The 22,257-nt window shown below is 39.6% G+C and overlaps 2 protein-coding genes across 3 annotated transcripts in view; both read right to left on the minus strand.

Annotated features, from left to right (window-relative positions):
- Positions 1-12,294, minus strand: part of SOHLH2 (spermatogenesis and oogenesis specific basic helix-loop-helix 2) — a 106,650-nt gene extending 94,356 nt beyond the window's left edge. The window contains 4 exon segments of the mRNA XM_047755809.1: positions 1,250-1,290; positions 1,394-1,504; positions 9,983-10,062; positions 12,078-12,294. Of these exon segments, the coding sequence (XP_047611765.1) occupies positions 1,250-1,290; positions 1,394-1,504; positions 9,983-10,062; positions 12,078-12,160 (315 nt within the window). The 5' untranslated portion in view covers positions 12,161-12,294.
- A 3,787-nt stretch (positions 12,295-16,081) lies between these two features.
- SPART (spartin) overlaps positions 16,082-22,257 on the minus strand; it is a 32,990-nt gene continuing 26,814 nt past the window's right edge. For both annotated transcript variants that reach the window (XM_047756001.1, XM_047756000.1), the window contains exon 9: positions 16,082-17,689. In XM_047756001.1, the coding sequence (XP_047611957.1) occupies positions 17,416-17,689 (274 nt within the window). In that variant the 3' untranslated portion in view covers positions 16,082-17,415. The remainder of the gene's footprint in view (positions 17,690-22,257) is intronic.

Below are 22,257 nucleotides of genomic sequence, written 5' to 3' on the forward strand. Positions count from 1 at the left end.
AATTAAAAACAAACACATGTTATTTTCCTGACTTTCCAAGACATACACATTTCTGGGTTACAAATAACAGAGAGGTATGCAAAACAGTTTATTTCTCCTCAGTTCATTAACAAAAATACAAGATTTTTCGGTATCTTTCACTAAAGGTTTGCCGTGATTCAAAGAGCACACTCTGTAAATGCTCAGGTCTTCTGTGAGCACCACAGGCAGCTCAGTGCTCTACTTGCAGCTACTAAGAAAACATCATTTCTGATCAGCAGTACCAAAGGGCTGTTGGTAAGGCAGAGTTAAAGGGCACAGGTTTAAGAGGGAGAGAATCTGACTCCACATTTCCACACCGTGTGAAATTGATAAACCAACTCCATCTCTTTCAGCTTAGAATTACATGTATTGAAAGGGATAATATTAAATTTTAAGTTTTATGTCATGGGATTGTTTCAGGACTGAAACAATGTACATGAAATTAATTTGTATTAATACATATGTTTAGTGAAGGACAAGTTATTATTAGCAGTAGTATAATGTTAAGTCCCGCCAATTCAGCTGAGTATTGAGTTTTTATTTCTATACATAATACTCTAAATTTTTTTTTACAAGATTTCCATGTTTTTCTGGGTATTTTTGAAATAAAAATCCAGTAAGAGTTCAGCATAAGTCATAATCTGGGCCTCTTCTACATTTTAAAGGACAAATGTTTGAATGAATGAAAAACAAATCAAAGTGCTTTGTAAAGTATAAAACATAAATGTATCTATTAGATTAAAACTGACTAGCAGGTAAAGCAGCCCGGGTAGTTTTATAGGTTCTCTGCTGTTAAGATTTTTATATATATTATGTGTGTGCATGAATGCAGGTGAACGTGTGAATATCTGTGCCTGCGTGTGTGTATATACCAGAGGAACTAGAAAGGAACTGTTTTAGAGATGGGTCTGAGAGAGGTATTTCTGGGTTAAACAGGCTCTTTAAGGGTGCAGGGACACGCTCAGGTCTCCTCCAAGCTGGACCACTGAGATCCTTTCACCTGTGTGTTGTTTGTACAGACAGAATCCCTGCCCGGCTTTATAAAGAAGACATCTGGCTAAAGGCCTCATTCATGGGATTCCTTACATCCTAGGAACAGCTCCCCTGAACAAAGTATTTTATTTGGACCTTGCCACAGTCTTCAAACTTCTGTTTAGAATCTGTGGGGAAATATATATACATATAATTTCCTTCAATTATTCCTTTTGTTTAACCATCTTTTACTCACCACTGGCATCTGTTCATAGACTTGAATAGAAGACAATCTGTCTATAATAAAGCAAATATAAGCAATTAAGGTTTTATCAGTTTTTTTTTTTGGTTTTATCAGTTTTAACTCAACTTATAAACATATATACAGTTGCTTCTGTACCTGAAGGATTTCCACAGATTTTCTCCAATTTCTCTCTGAGGGAAACAATTTGCTTTTCTAGTTGATCATTCAGTTCAAGCTGTGTCTCGTAACGGGTTTTCCATTCACCACCTGAGTGAAGGGGGGCGGGGATCAAGATCACCTGACCACCTTTCAATTATTCATGAAAACAACACGAATTAGCTCAGCCCTACTCTGTTACTATGCTGGACTTCATCACTAGCACAAGAACCAGAGTGTTAGTGAGAAAGTCACTGACCTAATGCCTCTGTTAGGGTCTTTGCAGACACCAGACTCACAGATTTCCACCCAGTGCAACCTCAGTGTCACTACTGTGATGCCTGGTCTTCTCCCTCCCCACCTTCTTCTCTTGTGTATCCTTATCAGCAATTTCATGAGAGGAAATTTCAGGAATACATTTCTTTCCTCAGAACTTGAATTATCCATATATTACAGCCTAAGCAGTACTAGCCTCCCATCCAATGTCACATCCATTTTTTCCCTTTGCAAAAGAATTCCGAAGTCCATTTAACAACTACCAATTATGTGTCTGCTATGTTAAAAGGACACAACGCCTTAATATACTAACTAATTCAATCCTTATTTACAAAAACTTAGTTACCCATTTTACAGAAGAGGAAACCAAGGCTCAGAGATGTCAAATAACATTATTAACATGACAAAGGTAATAAATGGGGAACTGGGATTTCAAGCTAGTTTGTTCTAGACTTGTAAGTGTGTCCCTTTTTTTTTTTTGGCTGTCCCGTGGCATATGGAACTCCTGGGCCAAGGATCTGATCCAAGCCACAGCCACGAACTAAGCCGCAGCTGCAGCAATGTTGGATTCTAACCCACTGTGCCCAGGCTGGGATCGAACCAATGCCCCGGTGCTCCCAAGAGGCCACTGATCCTGCTGCACCAGGAGCTCCAAAAGTGTTCCCCTTAACTGCTGTGCTATGGTGACACTGTTTACATTTGGCTACCTAGTCAAGCATCTTCTCTTACCCATAAGCAGTTTTCTTTCACCAAGTCCCATGGCTATGGGGTCAACATATCTGTCTAATTGCTCTGGGAAAGGGGGAAGGACACAGCTTAGAATTAAGACCTCCTTTTAAGGCCCAAAGCTACATTTTTAATTTTGTATTTATTTATTTATTTATTTAGAGTCTTCAAAGTCACACTTCGTAGAGAGAAAAAAGGTGGCGTCTTTCTAAATTTTAAATGCTCTTTACAAATATGGGACAGTATCTGCTACGTAACAGCTGAAGGAGGAGTCTAAGCAGAAAGACTTATTAGCTCACACCATTCCAACCACCTCAACCCTGCCCTCCCTCTGATCTCTAAGCAAACATAGTCTCCCAAAGAGAGGGAGAGGAATGCCTTCCCAAACTCAAGTCCAAAGTCATTAGTCCAAATGCTTAACAAGTAGATGGAGGCTCACAAAACTGGAGATTAATAAAATTTTTGTTTCCATGTAATAGTATTGGTTCCCCCAAATATGGTCAACTTCCTACTTATCAACTGTTTTCTTTTTCTAGAAAAGGACCACACTGAGTTTTACTGTCCCTACCACACTTTGTTCTGTGATAAGCCAAAAGTACTGAAAATACTCAAGTTTGCAATTTTGGCAAAAATTAAAAAAAAAGTTTTATCTGTCTTTAAATGTAATAATGTTCATATTATGCTTTCAACTAGGAATAAGACTGACAGTTCAAAATAGCAAGCTTCTGGAATAATCTTGATACTGAGGGATGGTCAGAGCCATCTGAAACCAGCCAAAGTGACAGATGTGGTGCTGTCATTAGAGGGCCACAGAAAGGTGACACCAAAGAAGATGATCTCTGACCTTGAGCACAACAGTCGACCTATAAAGGACTAAGACATACTTATAACAAACCTTTATTATTATGAGGATAAAAATTTAGCAGACACATTTGTGTCTCTCGGGGGAAAAAAATACCCTGAGCAGTAACTCCATGAAACAACTGCTTGTGCAACACCTCTAGACACAAACCAAAAAACCAAGCACTGACTTTTGAAAGGAAAAAAAACCAAACTGCTTTGCAGTCTCAAAGTGGGACCTTGGCTAGAACCACTATAATGCAAAGCAAACCAAAAATCGAAAAATTTGGAGATCCCGTTATGGCTCAGTGGAAATGAATCTGACTAGCAGCATCCATGAGGATGCAGGTTCAATCCCTGGCCTTGCTCAGTGGGTTAAGGATCCAGTGTTGCTGTGAGTTGTGGTGTAGTTTGCAGACACGGTTAAAATCCTAGAATCCTGCGTTGCTGTGGCTGTGGTGTAGGCCGGTGGCTACAGCTCTAATTCAACCCTCCTAGCCTGGAACCTCCATGTGCTATGGGTGTGGCCCTAAAAAGACAGAGAAAAAAAGAAAGAAAGAAAGAAAGAAAAAGAAAAATTCTAGAAATTTGATTCATTGTCAATTTTGTGAGTTGACCTTAAAAGAGGAAGCAAGACAATGTTATTTAGATGCATGCCTATCTTTCAGATATGGATTTTTTTTTTTTTCCAAAAAGAGGTGGATAGCATGTTCACAAAATCAAAACAAATCCCAACTAAAACTACACCAAATAATAATTTTAAAGGTGTTAAAAAGAACAGTTGAATTGACTGACTCTTGACCCTACGTGGACTTTCATGTTTGCACTCCGTGTTTGCATTGTTCACTGTATTTATAACGATCCTCAGTGATGGGATTACATTAACCTGAAAAGACTTTGTAAAATGACAATATATACATATATATTTTTTTTTCATGGCCACATCTGTGGCATATGGAGATTCCCAGGCTAGTGGTCAAATCTGAGCTGCAGCTGCCAACCTACATCACAGCCACAGTGTGGGATCCGAGCCACCGGCGACCTATACCACAGCTCACAGAAATGCTGGATCCTTAACTCACTGAAGCCAGGGAACGAAGAACCCTCATCCTCATGGATACTAGTCAGATTCATTAACATGCTGAGCCACGATGGGAACTCCAAAATAAGAGAATATTAACGAGCCCAGCCCAAGCATACTAAAGCAATGATCATTTGGTACTTTCCTATTTTGTATGGGGCAGTTTTTATAATAACCTGTTTCCTACAAGTTTCATAAATAAAATGGTTTTTTCCTTTTTTCACAGATAGCTGAAAGACTGCCTGACAAAAAAAAAAATTAACTTAATAAGCTGGACCTGAATTTCACAGTATTATAATGATTTCACAAACTAGAATTTGTTTCTGTTCTGTTGTGGGCTAAACTATGTCCCCTCCTGCCTCTCCCCACATTCATATGTTGAAGTCCTAAAACGCCCCTCTCCGTACTCATATGTGACTGTCTTCAGAGACAGGACATTTAAAGAAGTCATTAAGGGTAAATGAGGTCCCATAATTGGCCCTAATCCAACATGACTGAGCTCCTTACAAGAAGAAGAGATTAGGGAACAAGCAGGTCCAGAGGGAAGACCACGAGGAGACATGGGAAGAAAAGGGCCATCTACAAGCCAAGAAGACAGGTCTCAGGAGAACCGCCCTCGCCCACATCATGATCTTGGACTTCTAGTCTCCAGAACTGTGAGAGAATACATTTCTGTGGTTTAACCCAGGCTGCCTTTGGTGCCTTGTTTGAAAGCTCTAGCAAACTGATGCACTATCTTCTGTTCCGCTGATTTGTTTCATGTTTTAATGATAGTTTTCTTCTATCTGGGAGGAATCCCCTGACCTCCACGGTTTCTTATCAGTTATCCCTGTTTATTCATCCAGTTAACTTTAGAGTCAGTTACTGAAGTCAAGGGAAAGAAAGCTCTGTGTTTTAATAAATATTACATATCAGTAAATTAATTTCATGAGGATGAGCACATGTATAACATCCAATTCTCCTATATAGGAAAAGTCTATGTCCCGCTTATAAAGCCTATTAATAAATTTCCCAATTTCACTTTCTTTGAGGGTTTTTCTCCAAAACGAAATCCCCTATGTTGAACAAGGCGAGAAGTCTGGCTTTATGGTTATTACTCCCTTATAGTCTTCTGCTATCTCTTCAGATACGTCAGTATTTCTTATCAAGGATATTCAGATATTTTAAGACTTAGGATAGAACTGTTGGCGCAATTGTTAAAAACACTACTTTCTAATTGATTACTGCTGAAATTTTTTTAAATAGAAATTTCTTCCAGTACTGTATCCAATCATTTTCTAATTTTTTGCTAACAAACTAATTTTACAATTGATCCCCTGGAAAGTTCTGGATATCAAGTTATAAAAGTTGCAAAATATAATTTTATTTCTTTCTATCTAACTGCTATAGCTCTTAGTTATATTTCATGTTATATTGCTTAACTGGAATGGTCAAAACAATATTAAATTTTAATGGTGGCAGGAGACATCTTTGCTTTTTTCCAGGAATGGGAATGCCTCCAATGTTTCATCATTAAGTATTACACAAGTTTGAGATAATTAGAATTTTTTTTTTAAATAGGCAAACAAATTGAATTTTATCGAAACATTTTTCAGCATTTACTAAGATGAGTTTATAAAAACTATTTGATCTATTAATAAATTACTTAATAGCCAAAGAGTTTTGAACTAGAAACCAGCCTACAAATGAAGACTCCAAAGGAGCTCAAAGGAGAGGGCGGGATGGAGATGGAAGTCTGGGTGTGGTCAGTATGCAATGGTGCTTCATACCATGTGACCAGAGGAGACCCCCATAAGCAGTGGGTGCATGCATCACAGAAGAGTCAGAGGGCTGAGCCCTGGGGCACTCCAAGTTTTTAGAACTCCCGAAGATGAAGAGAAATGAGGAGTGGCCAGTAGGTACGAAGAATACCAAGAGAGTGCAGTGTCCCAGAAGCCAAGCAAACAGTTTCAAGGATGAGGGTGACCAACTGCAGTGATGCTGCTGGTAAGTCAAGATTAAGATTGAGACGTGACACCGGATTTTGGAAATTCATAGTCATCACTAGTGACCTTGACAAGAGAAGTTTCAGTTGATTGTACGTAAATTTTTTTTTTTTTTTTAAGGCCACACCTGAGGCATATCGAAGTTCCCAGAGCTATGGGGTCAAATCAGAGCTGTACATGCCAGCCTACACCACAGCCACGCGGGATCTGAGCCACATCTGCATCTGCAACCTACAGCACAGCTCATGGCAACACCAGATCCTTGACCCACTGAGCAAGGCCAGAGATTGAACCTGCATCCTCATGAATCCTAGTCAGGTTCACTACCACTAAGCCACGATGGAAACTCTGTAAAACTTCTGATTAAAGTGAGTCCAAGTCCGTGCTTGTGCTGGGCAAATGTGGCCCATTTCTAGGTGTAGATGAGCAACACTCCAGAGCCTCAGAAAACCAAGGTTCTCTTCTTTAGATGAAAAAACTTGAGCAGCAAACTTAGGACACTAAAGTGGAAAGAAGGAGAGGCTAACAGTGTGGGATCTGATGCCAAAATGCCTGAATACAAACTGCAGAACCCTCCCCACCTCTGAAGCCTTGAGAAAGACATTTAGAATCCCCGAATCTCAGTTTTTCATCTGTAAGAAGTAATAGTTTTTTTCAAAGAGTAGCTGTGAGGTTTGAATTTTTAAAAATGTACTTCAAGCTCTACACCAACACTGACTCTTCTTACTCAAAAAGCCACTTGGATATTTTCTTTCCTGTTCTTTGTCTCGTCACTGAGCTTTAAGATCACGAAATTCAGATTCACTTAAAACATAAACCACTCTGTTTGTTTATGGTTTCCTATGAATCCTAAAAGACTTCAAAAGGCCACTACAGGAATGTGAAGCCCTCTGAAATTGGTTGTTTTGCTGTTTTGCCTAAATATTAATCCAATAACAAATCAGGTCCTATTCTTATTAAACAGGAATAAAGATAGAGTGGAAGTAGAAAATTGCTCTTTTGAAGAGTTTTGCTGAACACAGAGGAGTGAAAGTTGCAAGAGGATAGCAGCAGAAGGGGAAATGTGACACCAAAGGAGGTTTGCCATTCGTTTTTTAGATAAAATAAATCTGGCGTGTTTGAATGCCATTGGGGATGATCCAGGGGAACCAGGAACACAGCTGGTGCAGGAAAGAGAGAGGACAGTGAATCACTGGAGTGATGCTGCTGAGGAGGTGAGAGCAGGTGGGATCTACTGCACAAGGCGAAGGATTAGCCTTGGGTGAGAGTAAGGACAGAGCGTGCAGAGAAACAGGAGAGAAGGAAGAGGATGTGCAAACACGCAGGCAACTGGGGGCTGACTGGATAGCAACATGTGGAAATCCTCTTCGGATTGCTCCCCACTTCTCTTTGAAAGAGGAAGGTAAGCTCATGAGCTGAGAGTGAGAACGGGGAGGAGAGAGTGGAAAGTGTGAAAGAATTACCAAAAGAGATGTATCCATAGTTGTCACTTGTGCATCTTTTTTATAATACTAAACAGTAGTGAATTTATTTTTAAAAACCTTCAATAAAACCCCATTGCCTTCAGGATAAATACAAATTCATTAGCAGCATGTTAAAGACTAGTCTTCATTTGTCTTCTTCATAAAACTTAACCTCATCTCCTGTCACATTCTCATTACAATCTAGGCTCCGTTTTATCAGTTACTTAAGAGTCCTCCTCAAAAGGCATTATGTTTAATGCTCCCACATGTTCTGCACTGTGACCTTGAAAAGCAGATTTGACTTCTCCATCCCCTTGAACATGTAAGTTTTGACCAATAGAATATGGGTAAATGGCACTGCCAGTTCTGGAAGTCACCCTTAACTGGCCTGGCAATTTCTGTCACTGTGCCTTTTGGAATGCTTCCTCTTGGGTACCGTGCTGTGAGACACAAAAGCTACAAGAGCCAGGTGAAGGCCTTTCTCATGGGCAGCCCCAGCTGAGCTCCCAGCCAACACTCAGTATGAGTTGCCCACCATGTGGGTGAGTGATCTGAGAATGTCCAGCTCAGCCGAACCTCCTGATGACTGAGCACCAGACTGTATCTCACTGCAATCACCCAAGACCCCAATTAAGAAGCTCCCTGATGAACCCAGTCAATTACAGACTTGTGAGAGATAATTTGTTATTTAAGCCCTTAAATAATAGAGTGCTTGGTTACGCATCAGTAGAGAGCCAGAACTACTGAGAGCTGATGGGGGTGACAACAGTTGTCATGGTGATGGCGGTAGTGGTAGATGACCTAGGATGAAATCATGGCTCTGTCACTCCCTGGCTATGTGACTGTAGCAACTTATTTAAATTCCTAAATTTCATTTTCCATAAACAGGATAGTAATAAACACCACACCTGACACAGTCCCTGGCCTTACTTGATGCTGAAAAAGGGATAAACGTTTCTGTCCTTCGCCTTAGGCTTTAGCTTGACCCACTGAGGAAAGAACTTTCTCGCCTACCATTTCACCTGTCCTCTTTATACCCACATACCAGCTCCTCTCTGTGAGAAAGGCTGTGGATAATACAACTTGCTGGGCTCACGCTTTATGAGGGGCATAGTTATTGCAATTGTACCTGTGAGCATGACTGCTCTGTCTAGAGTTAGATTGATGAGGAAATTCCAGCCAGCCTTGCCAGTGCAACTACTTAGTAAGTGTGCTCAGTCTGCCCCAGAGAATCAGTTTTATCAAAGTCATAGACATGAAGATGTAGGAAGCTACTTCAGGCCTGAGGCAATGCAGTGTTCTCCAAAGAAGCTTTAACAGAGCACTTGGTATTATGAACAGTAGCGTTTTATCTGTCAGATGGCTACTAATCCATTTGTTCATGGCTTCCCCAATAGAAGAAGAGAGAAGTATGAGTTTTTTTAAGAACCAAAGATCACCCGACAGCCCTAATAAATTCCTACTCTTCTGTAGCATTCAGTTCAAGCACTGCCTCCTTTGCCCTCATCCGAGTTGTTATGTTTCCCTTGCCTGAGTTTCCATTTCTCCTAATACAAAACTTCCGTCACCTCTCACATTCATATTTTAGTTTGACACTTCTTCCCAATAATTAGTGAACCTCTTTAAAAAAGAGAAAAGAAAGGTCTTTCATCCAAAGTGTTAATGTATGACAGGATCTCAGTCAACACTTGTATAATGAATTAACGTCCGGGATACATTATAACTTTTAAGGATACATGGGTATGCACCTGTATCTAGGTGAGTGTGATATGTGTGTATGTGTGTGTGTGAAACACTCACCTTCCCCTCCCCCAGTCTTCTAACACAAACAGCCAAAACCTAGATAAAAACTTTAACATTATACCCTAAAACTAGCATTTAGTATGAAGAGTATTAACATCAGTTAACAGAAATCTTGTGGTATTTTATTATCTACTTAGGAAATAATGTGTTGGTCTCATGTAACAAAGGTTTTACTAATTGAAGAGTGAACATTTTGAATTTATAAGTAGATGAATAATTATGAAGTAACAGGTTGGGCACTCCGAAATACCAGTTTTTAAAGCCTCTGTATTAAATTATTATTAACGCTGCCAAAGAGCAATACTGAAACATTGGCACTATTATTCCAAATATGCAATTTAACATTCTATAGGTATCTTGATAAAATGAACAATAACCACACAAGAGTTGTAAATAAAAATATTTAGTTACATACCTTCATCATCAGTACTGAGTTTGGCTTCCAGTTCTGCTACCTTGTGTTCTATTTCAAGCACTGAGAGTTGGACAATATCCCTATTATTAAACACATTTTGTTAATTATTCAATTAAAAATAACATGAAAAGAATAATACATAGTAACCCACCATTATTTCAAGAAAAACCTATATTGAAACCTACTGAAGTCCTGGTTGAGAATCAGGAGCCAGGCAAGTGCAGGCTTTTGATAACTCGGGTCCAGAAGGACATTAATATGAACTAAAGCTCAAAGCCTCCCCACAACTAACCACTAAAAACCCTTTACTCTTAACTTTTACCCCAAGAAATTGATTACCTAGTTTCTCAAAGCCCAGCAAATGAGCTGCAAATTATTATACAAGGAATAGCGGAGCTCCCATTGTGGCTCAGCAGGTTAAGAATCAACTAGTATCCATGAAAATGTGGGCTGGATCCCTGGCCTTGCTCAGCGGGTTAAGGATCTGGCATTGCTGCAAGTTGCAGTGTAGATCACAGATGCAACTTGGATCCAGGTGTTGCTATGGTGGTGGCGTAGGCCAGAGGCTATGGTTCTGATTCAACCCCTAGCCTGGGACTTTCTATAGGCTGAGGGTGCAGCCCTAAAAAGACACACATACACAAGAAAGAAAGAAAGACAAGACAGAAAGACAGAAAGACAGACAGACAGACAGACAGAAAGAAAGGAAGGAAGGAAGGAAGGAAAGAAAGAAAGAGAAAAGGAAAGAAATAGGGTAATGGGTAACAACTGATAACCTGAAACAAAGAGGAAAAAAGAAATACTTAAAACACACACACACACACACACACACACACAAAGAGCATTCCAGAGATTATCTATTTAGGACATCAGTAAATAGCATATTTGTTATCAAAATATGATGTCAGAATCATATATTCAATACATATTTTTGAATGTCTATTATGTTAAAGGTATTAAACTAAGGCTGAAGATACTACAGTACACAAACAGATCATCAGCAATAGTAGGAGCTAACTTCCCCTGAATGTTGATTGCAAGCCAATGCTAAGTACTTAACATACATTTCACTTAGTCCTGGCAACAACCCTACGTGTGAGATAATAGTTTCTACACCAAACTTAGACTTAAGAGGTTCATTAACTTGCCCAAGACCTTGTAGTTGCTGTGTAACAAGAGCTAGGATTTGAATTTACGCAGGATTTCTCTAAAGTACTGGTTCCTATACTCTGTTGCTTCAGGGAATACAGAACCTGTCCTCAGAGTGCTTACAGTTGAGTACCAGATCAAGAAATAACTGAAGAGTTAAAAGAGCGTGGTGGGGCTATAATAGAGAAAAAAAGCAAGAAGCCATAGGGACAGAAGAATCTAGCTCTCCTGGAGCCTGATGGTGTGGATGTGGGCTTCTTTTTAAAAATATTTAAAAAGTTTCAAAGACTTAGTAGTAAGGTTTTTTTGTTTGTTTGTTTGTTTTTTGTCTTTTTTAGGGCCGCAACCGTGGCACATGGAGGTTCCCAGGCTAAGGGTCTAATTGGAGCTGCAGCTGCCAGCCTACGCTACCGCCACAGCAACGTGGGATCTGAGCCGCGTCTGCGACCTACACCACAGTTCAGGGCAACGGAAATCCTCCAGTAAAAAGTATTAATACTGAGTATTTTAAGAACTATATATAGTAGGGGCTTCATTTTTACAAAATGTCACCAAATTATTAAGCTCTTCTAAAGGGATGAAAGAGAAGCATGATATTTCAACCTTTTGAATCTGAAACAGAAACCCTGAAATTAGTGGACCATCAACAGCAAACTGATATTTCAGCATCATGTAGTATATGCACACAGGGCACTCCATTTGGCTTGATCCTGAAGGCAGGACATCCTAACTCAAAACCTATTTCTAATAGCAAATGTAAGAGGTAAAGGAATCTTTGCTATAAAACACTGCTTCTTGATGTCACTACTTTTGCCCAGGTATTAATCACACTGCAGGTGCCACATCGGCCTCAGTGGTTTTGGCCGTAAACCACGGGGCACCAACAGGCGCAGGCGCGGACGTGAACCCTACACCCGAAGGGAGTGCGCCCCCCCCTCCAACTCACTTCAGGTGGATTTCTTCTAGTAACCCCAATTTAAGGCGGTCGGTGCTCACACCGTCGAAGTTGTCGCTTCGTCCCTCCTCCATAGTGTTAGATCAGAAGCCACCCACACCCTTCCCTCGACCGGCTCCAAACGCTAAACCTCAGGGGACACCCAGAAGCTGGGAGAGGCCAAACTTGGTCTGGCCGTTGTCAGGGCGACCTGCCTCACGGTCGCATCTCGGCGCCTCCGGGTGACGTCACAGGACGGCGGTGGGGGCGGGACACAGGCTGGGCTGCCCAGAGCGGCTTCAACGCGAGGAGGGCTGCTTGTGCTAGGGACACCTCCAAACTCCGTCGAAAGTCCTGTGGGCCGCGGCGTCCACCCTTCTCCCAAACCCGCAGAGGGGGCAAGCCTTGCCCAAGATGGCAGGGGGAGTGTGCGTGGCCTGCGTGCCTGAGGATAAGGTGTCGAGGGCTGTTGGCCTTGGCTGCTTTGCTTAAACCCCGACACATGCCCGCCCTTCATGTTGCTCATAGCCCTCGTTAGGGAAGGGCTGGATCCCAGAACAGCTGTGCCTTTCTTTGCTTAAGTTAACCAAGCCCCCAGGCTTTGGCTCAGAGAGTCTGGGGAGGAGGACTCTGAAGAAGGTACTAGAATTCTGATTGTTTGAGCCTTCAGTTCAGATTGTCTTTGAATTCAGGCAAATCTGGCAGCTGTCTGCGGACCTAGCTGAAAGCTGCCCCAACTGCAACTTGAAATTTCATGATTGTACTTGTAATTGCAAACTTTGCATTCTACTCTTGGTATGCCTGTGCTTTAGTTCCATCCGTGGCTCCGGTCGAAAGATGCAGCTCACTTTACCTCTGACTTCTCTGGTACATGTTCCATCCGTTGAACAAACTTGAGAAGTGTGAGCATTGGGACCATGTTTTCTAACAGAAATCAGCTCAAGGAGTCTGGTGGAGTTCCTTTGTTCTGTTTACTGCCTTTTTACTGCTGAGAAAAGTGACCCAGAGTGGTCAGTAAATGCTATTGGTCATGTACCTATAAATGGAAAAAAAGATTGGGGGCGGGAGCATAAAAAGCACATTTGAGTATGTTATTGCTGCTTACTGGAGATTCCTGGAAAACTGATAATTTATGGGGGAAATGTTAGAAAGTGGAATTGAAGAAACCACAACTATAATTGGAGTCAGGGCAGGCCTGTAGGAGGAGCTCACACACCCTGCCATACATCCTCAGTTACTCTTAACAGCGAGAAACGTCTGTCTAGGACAGGAAGGTACCTCTTCTTTAGTATCCTCCAGGGAGAAAACTTCTGAGTCGTCAGCCTAGTCAATGAGAAGCTTTCATACTTTATAAGACTCCCAGCTTCCTGCGCTGGACTCCCTGATTATTGCGACCCTTCTTAACCTCCTCCTTTTCTCTCTAAAACAAGTTTCCAGTCCCTGTCCTCTGGATTGTTTCGTGATCCGCCATAGTTCACCTATCTCAAATTGCAGTTCCTCTGGCTATTCCTAATAAGCTTGCTTTTGCTGGTAAAATAACTGGCTATTATATTATTAAAATTGACAAAACTAACCTATGGTTGCTATACTGAGCAGTTTGTATCAAATAAACTATAAAATGGTTCGCAAGATAAATGCTGGAGCTAAGGGAAGTCTTCGATTAGCACTCCAGCAGTTTGCTCTTAGCTAACAAATTTGTCTTCTGAATTCCAACAGAATAGATTAGGAGGGGGTGGGGATTGGAGAGAGAACACTTTCCCCCACTAGCCACTTTCTCCTCAATGAGTAGTCTCCTGGTTGATCAAACTGTTTCTTTACATACGACTTTTTTTTTTTTCACATAGAATACATTTAAAGACATTATTTGGGATTTCTATTTTTCTTCTGATCTGTGTTAATTTTTTAAAAATTCATCTTTCTGGATATATATATATATATATATATATATATTTTTTTTTTTTTTTTCCTTTTTAGGCCCACACCTGCGGTATATGCAAGTTCCCAGGCTAGGAATCAAATTGGAGCTACAGCTGCTGGCCTATGCCACAGCCACAGCAGCAAGGGACCCAAGCCACATCTGCGACCTACACCACAGCTCATGGCAACAGTGGACCCCCGACCCACTGAGTGAGGCGGGGGATCGAATCCACATACTCATGGATACTAGTTGGATTTGTTTCCCATGTGCCACAACAGGAACTCCCATTTGGATCTTTATATTGTGAATAGAAAAAAAATTTTTGAAGAAAAAAAGCTATTCAGAAATCAATGAAATGTTTTCTTTTAAGCATTTCTGTTACTAAAACACAAAATGACGAAATCCATTAGGAAGTCTGTTTAAAAACACCTAGTCTTCATTTTGGCAAGAATAGACCACAGAACTAATTTCCATTTAAGCATAGCATTATTTTATAGACTTACCTGATAAGCCTGCCTTTGCTTAGCTTAGATGTGAAGACAATGAAAAAGACAAAAGCCCACACTATCACCAAAATCTAGGATTGTTGATCTATTCTGCTAGTACCAAGAAATTTTCTACCAACCATCAATCCAATAGAATTGTAATAAAAATTTGATAAGCAGCTGGAACCAGAAGAAATCTATAAAAACCATTTGTCTTTTCCCATCTACCTGTTTAAGCCCGGCCTAGCAGTCACTGTACTATGTAGGTCCCTTCTTTGAGGCATGTGGGTGAGCCCTACTTTCATACTGTTCCCTTCTATCTTGGAAAAGTTACTTAACATCTCTAGGCCTCAGTCTCCTATTCTGTGAAATAAGGACTAACGGTATATACACCTCCTAAGAATGTTGAGATTAAAACGAGTTCAGGAGTTCCCGTCGTAGCGCAGTGGTTAACGAATCCGACTAGGAACCATGAGGTTGCGGGTTCGGTCCCTGCCCTTGCTCAGTGGGTTAACGATCCGGCGTTGCCGTGAGCTGTGGTGTAGGTTGCAGACGTGGCTCGGATCCCGCGTTGCTGTGGCTCTGGTGTAGGCCAGTGGCTACAGCTCCGATTCGACTCGTAGCCTGGGAACTTCCATATGCCGTGGGAGCGGCCCAAGAAATAGCAAAAAGACCAAAAAAAAAAAAAAACAAAAACAAAAAACGAGTTCATCTATGAACAGCACTTACACTACTGGTTCACAGTAAGCACTATGTAAACATTAGCCATCATTATTTCTATAGCAGGGAGGTTCCCAGAGGTGCTGCCAGAAAACTGCCCACTATGGCATGGAGGGTGAGTCTGCAGAGGTGAAGTGAGGATGAACTCTGGCAGCAGTAAATGTGGAGACCTGTTTTTCAGGCACTAGATCTGTTTTTATCTCAAAGAGCCACAAGAGACCTAGGTGAAAAGGCCTCTAAAAAATGAAAACTGGGCAAAGAAGCTATGATGGTTAATTTTATTTGTCAGCTTAACTGGGCAACAGGGTGTCCAGATAATTGACCAAATATTCTGGTGTGTCTATAGGTGTTTGTAGGTGAGATTAACATTTCAATCAGTAGACTGAGTAAACCAGGTCTCTCCCACTAAGATGGGTAGACCTCACCCAATCAATTGAAAACCTGAATAGAACAAAAGGGCTGAGTAAGAGGGAACTCATCCTTCATGACTGCTTTAGTTGGTAAACTGGTCTTTTCTGGCCTTCAAACTCAGACTGAAACATAAGCCCGCTGGGTCCCACGCCTCTGGGCTTTTCAGACTGGAACACATACCACTGGCTTTCCTGGTTCTCAGGCCTTCTTGGGCTGAAACAGCACATCCACTCTACCGGGTCTCCAGCTCACTCACTACAGATCTGGGGACGTCTCCGTTTCCATAACTGTAATTTTATCTAGCTGTTGATCTGAAAAGGCAACCCATAACCAAGGGAACAAAGGTGAATGAGTGAAATGGACAACTAGATTCCTGTTGACAAACCCAGTTTTGCTCACCTCTGCTCTAAGGTAATCTTTTAAACTTTAGGCTCCACTATTTGTCATTCCATTTCTTAAATAAAGCAGAGACTGACGGAAGCTACTTATCAATTCAATTTTATTTCCATTTTAACTAGTACATCATCCTTGGCCCTAGGGAAAGGCTCCACCAATTCCGTGTTTCTGAAATACAAACCAGTGAATACGTTTTGAGGCCAAGTAATTCAAAGATAGTTTATTCACAAAGTACATTTTTTAGATAGTTTCAAATAAAGCCTAAGAAGCTACATTGCAATTGGAGGTTCAGAAATATTAGAAGGGACTACACTATGAAAATCAATGCCAATCTTTAAATCAGTAAACAAAAACAAAATGCCATTAGCTATTTATTTATATATTTGTACCTTATAGGTCTGTGAATAGCGTGTCTTCTGCCAAAGTGAACACTTACGCCCACCTTACCATGGATTAAGCCTCAAGTCTTCACATTCTTTTCCTTAATTATGAATAAAATCTTTCTAATAATTTAATCTACTGGCTCCTTAATATGTAAAATTCCAATGACTGAATCCCAAAATAAAAATTACCATCCATAAACTCAACTATTTATATTTTTATTTTATATTTAGGCTAAAAAATTCAGCCTTTCGAAAAAACTTACAGAAGTAGATATGGTAAAAGTGATTATTTTTTGTTCAATTAAAGTGGTAATAATCACTACGAATGCTGATACAATACCAACCATACTCCCAAACTGACATCCCTTACAGATCAACAACAGTCTAAATCTAGAAGACTTAAAAATCTATTTGTATACATTTTAAATCAAAAAGACCATCCTATTTCCTAACAGATAAACTACCAAATGATTTTATAGAACCTCATTTTTTCATGATTAGTCTATTCCTTGTTTTGAAAAAGTCTTCTAAGTTTTATGGGGTAATTATTTTAGTTTGGGATTACAGTTTTTGTTTAGCTTACATACTGAAAGTTCCAACAAGCATCTATAAAGAAAATCCACAATTAGTGCAAAAACAGACAATATTTTAAGTCATCCCTTTCCAGTAAAAACAGAACGAAATGTGAAATTTTATGTAAATATATAATTTCCTACTCTGCTTTCTGAAAGACAGTAAATACAAAAATATTTTAACATTAGGTTTAATGAGGTTTATAGCACATTATTAGTCTTATTTTAACATCAAAAATATTTTAGCCATTTGGGAAAAAAATAAACTCACAAAGAATATATATCTCAAGGCCAGACTCTTCCTTGTAAGTAGAATACATGCCATAAAGCTCATGGAATAGTCACTCTGTAGGAATGAATACAATTTTAAATCCTGGTTAATCTGCGGGGAATTCCATATTTGCCTATTTTACAAAATCACATCCATCTGTAAGGCTTTGGTATAGGCAATCCGTAGCACTTCCATCATTTATCTTTCTTCTTTGCCCCATTCTTCTCTAGCTCCTCTGTCTGCTCACCCTTCTCCTCTTTCACGTTTGCACCTGCTCCTCCTCTTTGATTTTCCCCCTTTGACTTATCAATTATTTTATAGTCCTCAAGGAGTGTGTGTCCCGTTTGTTTTGCAGTTTTCTTCACCATTGCTTTGATGCCAATGTTGTCGATATTATAGGCAGTTACACCAACATTGATGGCAGAGTCCACCGCATCGTGTGTAGCTTCTCCAGCAGTATGCCCATATCTTCAAAAGAAAGATTAGAGACAGTTCAATGAAATTATACATGTAAATTTAGGTCTTCTGATGAGATAGTATTAAATAAGTTACATGACTAGTGTGTTATCCTTGACAGCAAAATCAAAGGTTAGGTTTCAATTTAATTAATAAAACACAGTAAAGAATAAAATCACACTGTGACATGGCTGTATTTTCTCCTTTACCAAAAATACTGTGAAGGGAGTTAATAATCCGACTAGTATTCATGAGGCTACAGGTTTGATCCCTGGCCTAGCTCAGTGGGTTAAAGAATCTGGCACTGCCGTAAGCTGTGGTGTGGGCTGCAGATGTGGCTCAGATCTGGCATTGCTGTGGCTGTGGCATAGGCTGGCAGCTGCAGCTTTGATTGGCCCCTTAGCCTGGGAACTTCCATATGCCACAGCATTTGATGATGTTGCAGAGGGCATGGCGCCTTCTCACAGTCAACCAAGCCCCAGTCACAAATGCTATTAGGTGGCAATGGCAAAGGCTCAATGAGAAGAAGAGGCTGGTGGCAGTTTCAGCCCTGGCAGTGTGCCCGTGACTCCTCCTTGAGCAGGACTCCTTCAGGCTTCTCTCTTTTCATTGCTGGAAGTGAAATGACAACTTAAGAATGTGGCCATATTAGTGATCCTGAGTATAGGAAATCCTCCAGATTCATAAACTTCCACTTCTGAGCATCTGCAACGTTGATACCTCTAACTGCACTCACAATATTCCTATAGGCAACACCACTCTAAAGACTGCGTTATTCCTAATAATATACTGGGGGAAAAAATTCTGTGTTGGTACCCTGATGATTTTTCTTGTTCTTCTGAGTTGTTTCACTTCAGTGGCAACTCCTATTAATTTAGAGAAAAGTACCAAACTGCGAGTTGGAAAACTAGATTCTAACACCAACTATGCCAACAACTAGCCAAGTGACCCTGGTGAAGTCAACCTCTTGGCACTTCATCAATTTCCTCTCTTTATCTTATAAATGAGATGTGTACATTAAAGCCCTTTGAGAATTCCATAAAATTGTTATTTTTTAAGGATACTGTAAAACAGCTTTTTAGCAGTTTATTTATTTATTTTTTTAATATATCCTCACCAGAGTTCCCATCATAGCTTAGCAGAAACGAATCTGACCAGCATCCATGAGGACGCAGATTCAATCCCTGGACTTGCTCAGTGGGTTAAGGATCCAGTGTTGCCATGAACTGTGGTGTAGGCCCCAGATGCGGCTCAGATCCTATGTTGCTGTGGCTGTGGTGTAGGCCTCACCTACCACCTCTGCTTCCCAATATGCCTGAAAGCCAGTATTCCCGGCAGGTATCTATTCTCTTCTCTTACTTGATAAGTAACCATTCAGTTCTTTTTTTTATTCAGATTCAAACTACTAGAAAGCCTATCTCTGGCAAAAATAAATAAATAAATAAAGCTTTTCAAATTTCTTTTTAAAAAGTAGATCTTATTAAATTAGATTTTGTATACTGAGTAACATTACCAATTGAAGAATAATAAAAATATGAATATAAAGACTTCTCTATGTCAATACGATTCAATTTTCTATGTGAATGAGACTCTTCAGAAATTTTTCCAGGGCACTCAGTAAGGTATACCAAAACACCACACTAGTAATGATTCCAAATTTCACTAATTACAGCAAATTTCAGTCACAACTCTCTAGCAAATCTGCCTAAAATCCTATTTATTTATTTATTTATTTAGTCTTTTTAGGGCTGCACCAGCAGCATATGGAAGTTCCCACGCTAGGGGTCTAATCGGAGCTATAGCTGCCGGCCTATACCACAGCCACAGCAACGTGGGATCCAAGCCAAGTCTGTGACCTACACCACAGGTCATGGCAACACCAGATCCTTAACCCATTCAGCGAGGCCTGGGATCGAACCCGAAACCTCATGGTTCCTAGTTGGATTCGTTTCCGCTGCGCCACGATGGGAACTCCCTAAAATCCAATTTATATGCAACCTTCAAAACTACTCTCAGAAATATTAGTCTTAAATATTTAAAACAAATAGTTCTTTATTAGGCTATCCATCTAAGGCAGGTGGGTTGTGGCCAATTTATGAAGCTGAGGAGTTTAAACTTATCTTGAAATCAATGAGGAGAGCATGACCAAATTTGTGTTTTAGAAGGCTCTAATGAAGGTTGCATTAATGTAAGGGCTTAAGATGGAGACAGAGGTACCAGTTATGAAACAACTTGTGAGTGGGTGAAAAACAATGAAAATCTATTCTAAGGTAGTGGTAATGAGGCTGGAGTGCAAAGGATGAATGTAAAAAACAAAAAGGATGGGTGACTGAAACTGAATGGCCGTAGTGCTATGTAGCTAGATGTATGAGCCTGAAGATTAAAAGTTAAGAAGAGGGCATTCCCGTCGTGGCACAGTGGTTAACGAATCTGGCTAGGAACCACGAGGCTGCGGGTTCGATTCCTGGCCTTGCTCAGTGGTCACAGACACAGCTTGGATCCCGAGTTGCTGTGGCTTTGGTGTAGGCCGGCGGCTACAGCTCTGATTGGACCCCTAGCCTGGGAACCTCCATGTGCCATGAGAGCGGCCCAAGAAATGGCAAAAAGACAAAAAAAGAAAAAAAAAGTTGAGAAGACATACAGATTTGAAAGCTGCTGAAACACAGGAAGTAACTGTAGCCACAGGTATAGATGATATCCACAAAGAACAGAAAAGGGAACACAGAATAAAATCTTAGAACCAATATTTAACAAATGGGTATAGCAGACCACGAGCCTGAGAAGTGTCTGGTGAGACAAAACTGAAAGGTGACAAATGACTATACTGTTAGGAGATCTGCTATCAACTGTTCAAAAAGAAGGCAAAGCTCCAGATTTTAAACAAAAGATTCATTTAAAAACAAAACAAAACCCAAGTTTGATATGGGTCAATAAAGTAACAGCTACTAAAAAGACATGTTCTTTGTCTTGTGTGCCATTTTCATCACTCGCTAAATATGACCAAACCAAGGGAGGCAAATCACACTGTTTTATCTGGTCACTACACCTCTGGAATATTAGGTTTAATGCTGAGTCCTGCACTTTGAGAACAACACTGGTGAAGGAAGGATCTGGAAACTATACTATATATGGAATTGTTAAGCTGGCAGTATTTAAAAACAAGAAAAAAATAACCAAAAGACAAAATAATGTTTAAATATTTGTATAGTTACCATACTGAAAAGATAACACTGACCCTATATATACATAATAATTATACACATGTAGAATTCCTGGGTAGATGTTATGCAGAATTAGTTTTGGGTAATATGACATCTGCCAAAGGAAATACCATCAAATTTGAATTTTTCCCTTTACCCAGTGCAAACTTAAGGGGAATTTTAATTAAAATTCACTAAATAAACCAATAAAATACCATACCTTAAAAGAGTATATATTCCTTATAGGAAAATATTTTTACTAAGCTTATTCCTCACAAAAATGTGTTCTAAAATAAAGTATTACTGAAAGGAAAACAAAAATACACCTAACTTACTGAAGTTATTTTCCTCTAAACAATTTAAAGTGGAAAAAAGAAGCTTAAAGGTGAAATTTAGAAGCTATGTACAAGAGTAATGAATTATTTAATAGATAGTAAAGTGCAATTAAGTATAGCAGGTTTAAAGTTACTTTTTGCTTTCAGTTGTTCCTGCAAGGCATTCATGTTCCTAAATCTTAAAAGAGGACAAAAGTATTGGTGTAACTGAGAGAAATAAAATCTTAATATTTCTTCTGCGTTTACCCAAAACATTTAGGAGTATAATTAATTACACAGATCCTTAGGTAAATCATTCATAATCAATGAACATAGTCCTAAATCATAATCAAAACCATAAAAGGCATGGAGTATATACTCCTCTAACAGAATCTGCCTTTAAATATGCCTAAATGAAAAAAATAAGCCTCTGTACTGGCTTATACCACCAGAAGTCAGATAAATATGTTTATATAATACCTATGTTTTTCTCCTAGGTATAATACATATAATTAAGGCAGATATGAAACAACTACATAGGGGAATAATTTCTCATAGGCAATAAGAACACAAATTTTCAAAAAAAATAAATTTTTTATGATATCAGTTGGATTAGAGAAAACATAAATGTTCATTCTATCAAATACTTTTCATAGAGTAAATAAATGTAAATTCATAAATGTAAGTTAATGTAAATTTGTGTAAATTACTGAGAACTAAATTAAATAAAAGAATAATTAGCTTTTCTAATTCTTCAGTGACAATACCATTGAGTTATTACTGGCTTAATACTTGCAGTTTCTTCTCCTAAAAAGGCAATTTCTACTTTTGCGCCACATTATTCATAAATAAGAAAACAGTATTACTTGAACAAAATCTGCTATTCCCCACTGCCCCTCCCATCTTTCCAGGTTCCCGTAAGTTACTACCGAGACTAAAGTATCCTAATAGGAATACAAACCCATTTAAATTCTCACCTGCTTTTTTTTCATTTCATGAATCTTTGGAGGAAAGGATAAAAATAGCAATATATACCCTAATAGAAATAAATTAGTTCAGAACCACT

This window comes from Phacochoerus africanus, chromosome 13 (genome assembly GCF_016906955.1).
Source record: "Phacochoerus africanus isolate WHEZ1 chromosome 13, ROS_Pafr_v1, whole genome shotgun sequence".
In the NCBI taxonomy this organism is placed as follows: domain Eukaryota; kingdom Metazoa; phylum Chordata; class Mammalia; order Artiodactyla; family Suidae; genus Phacochoerus; species Phacochoerus africanus.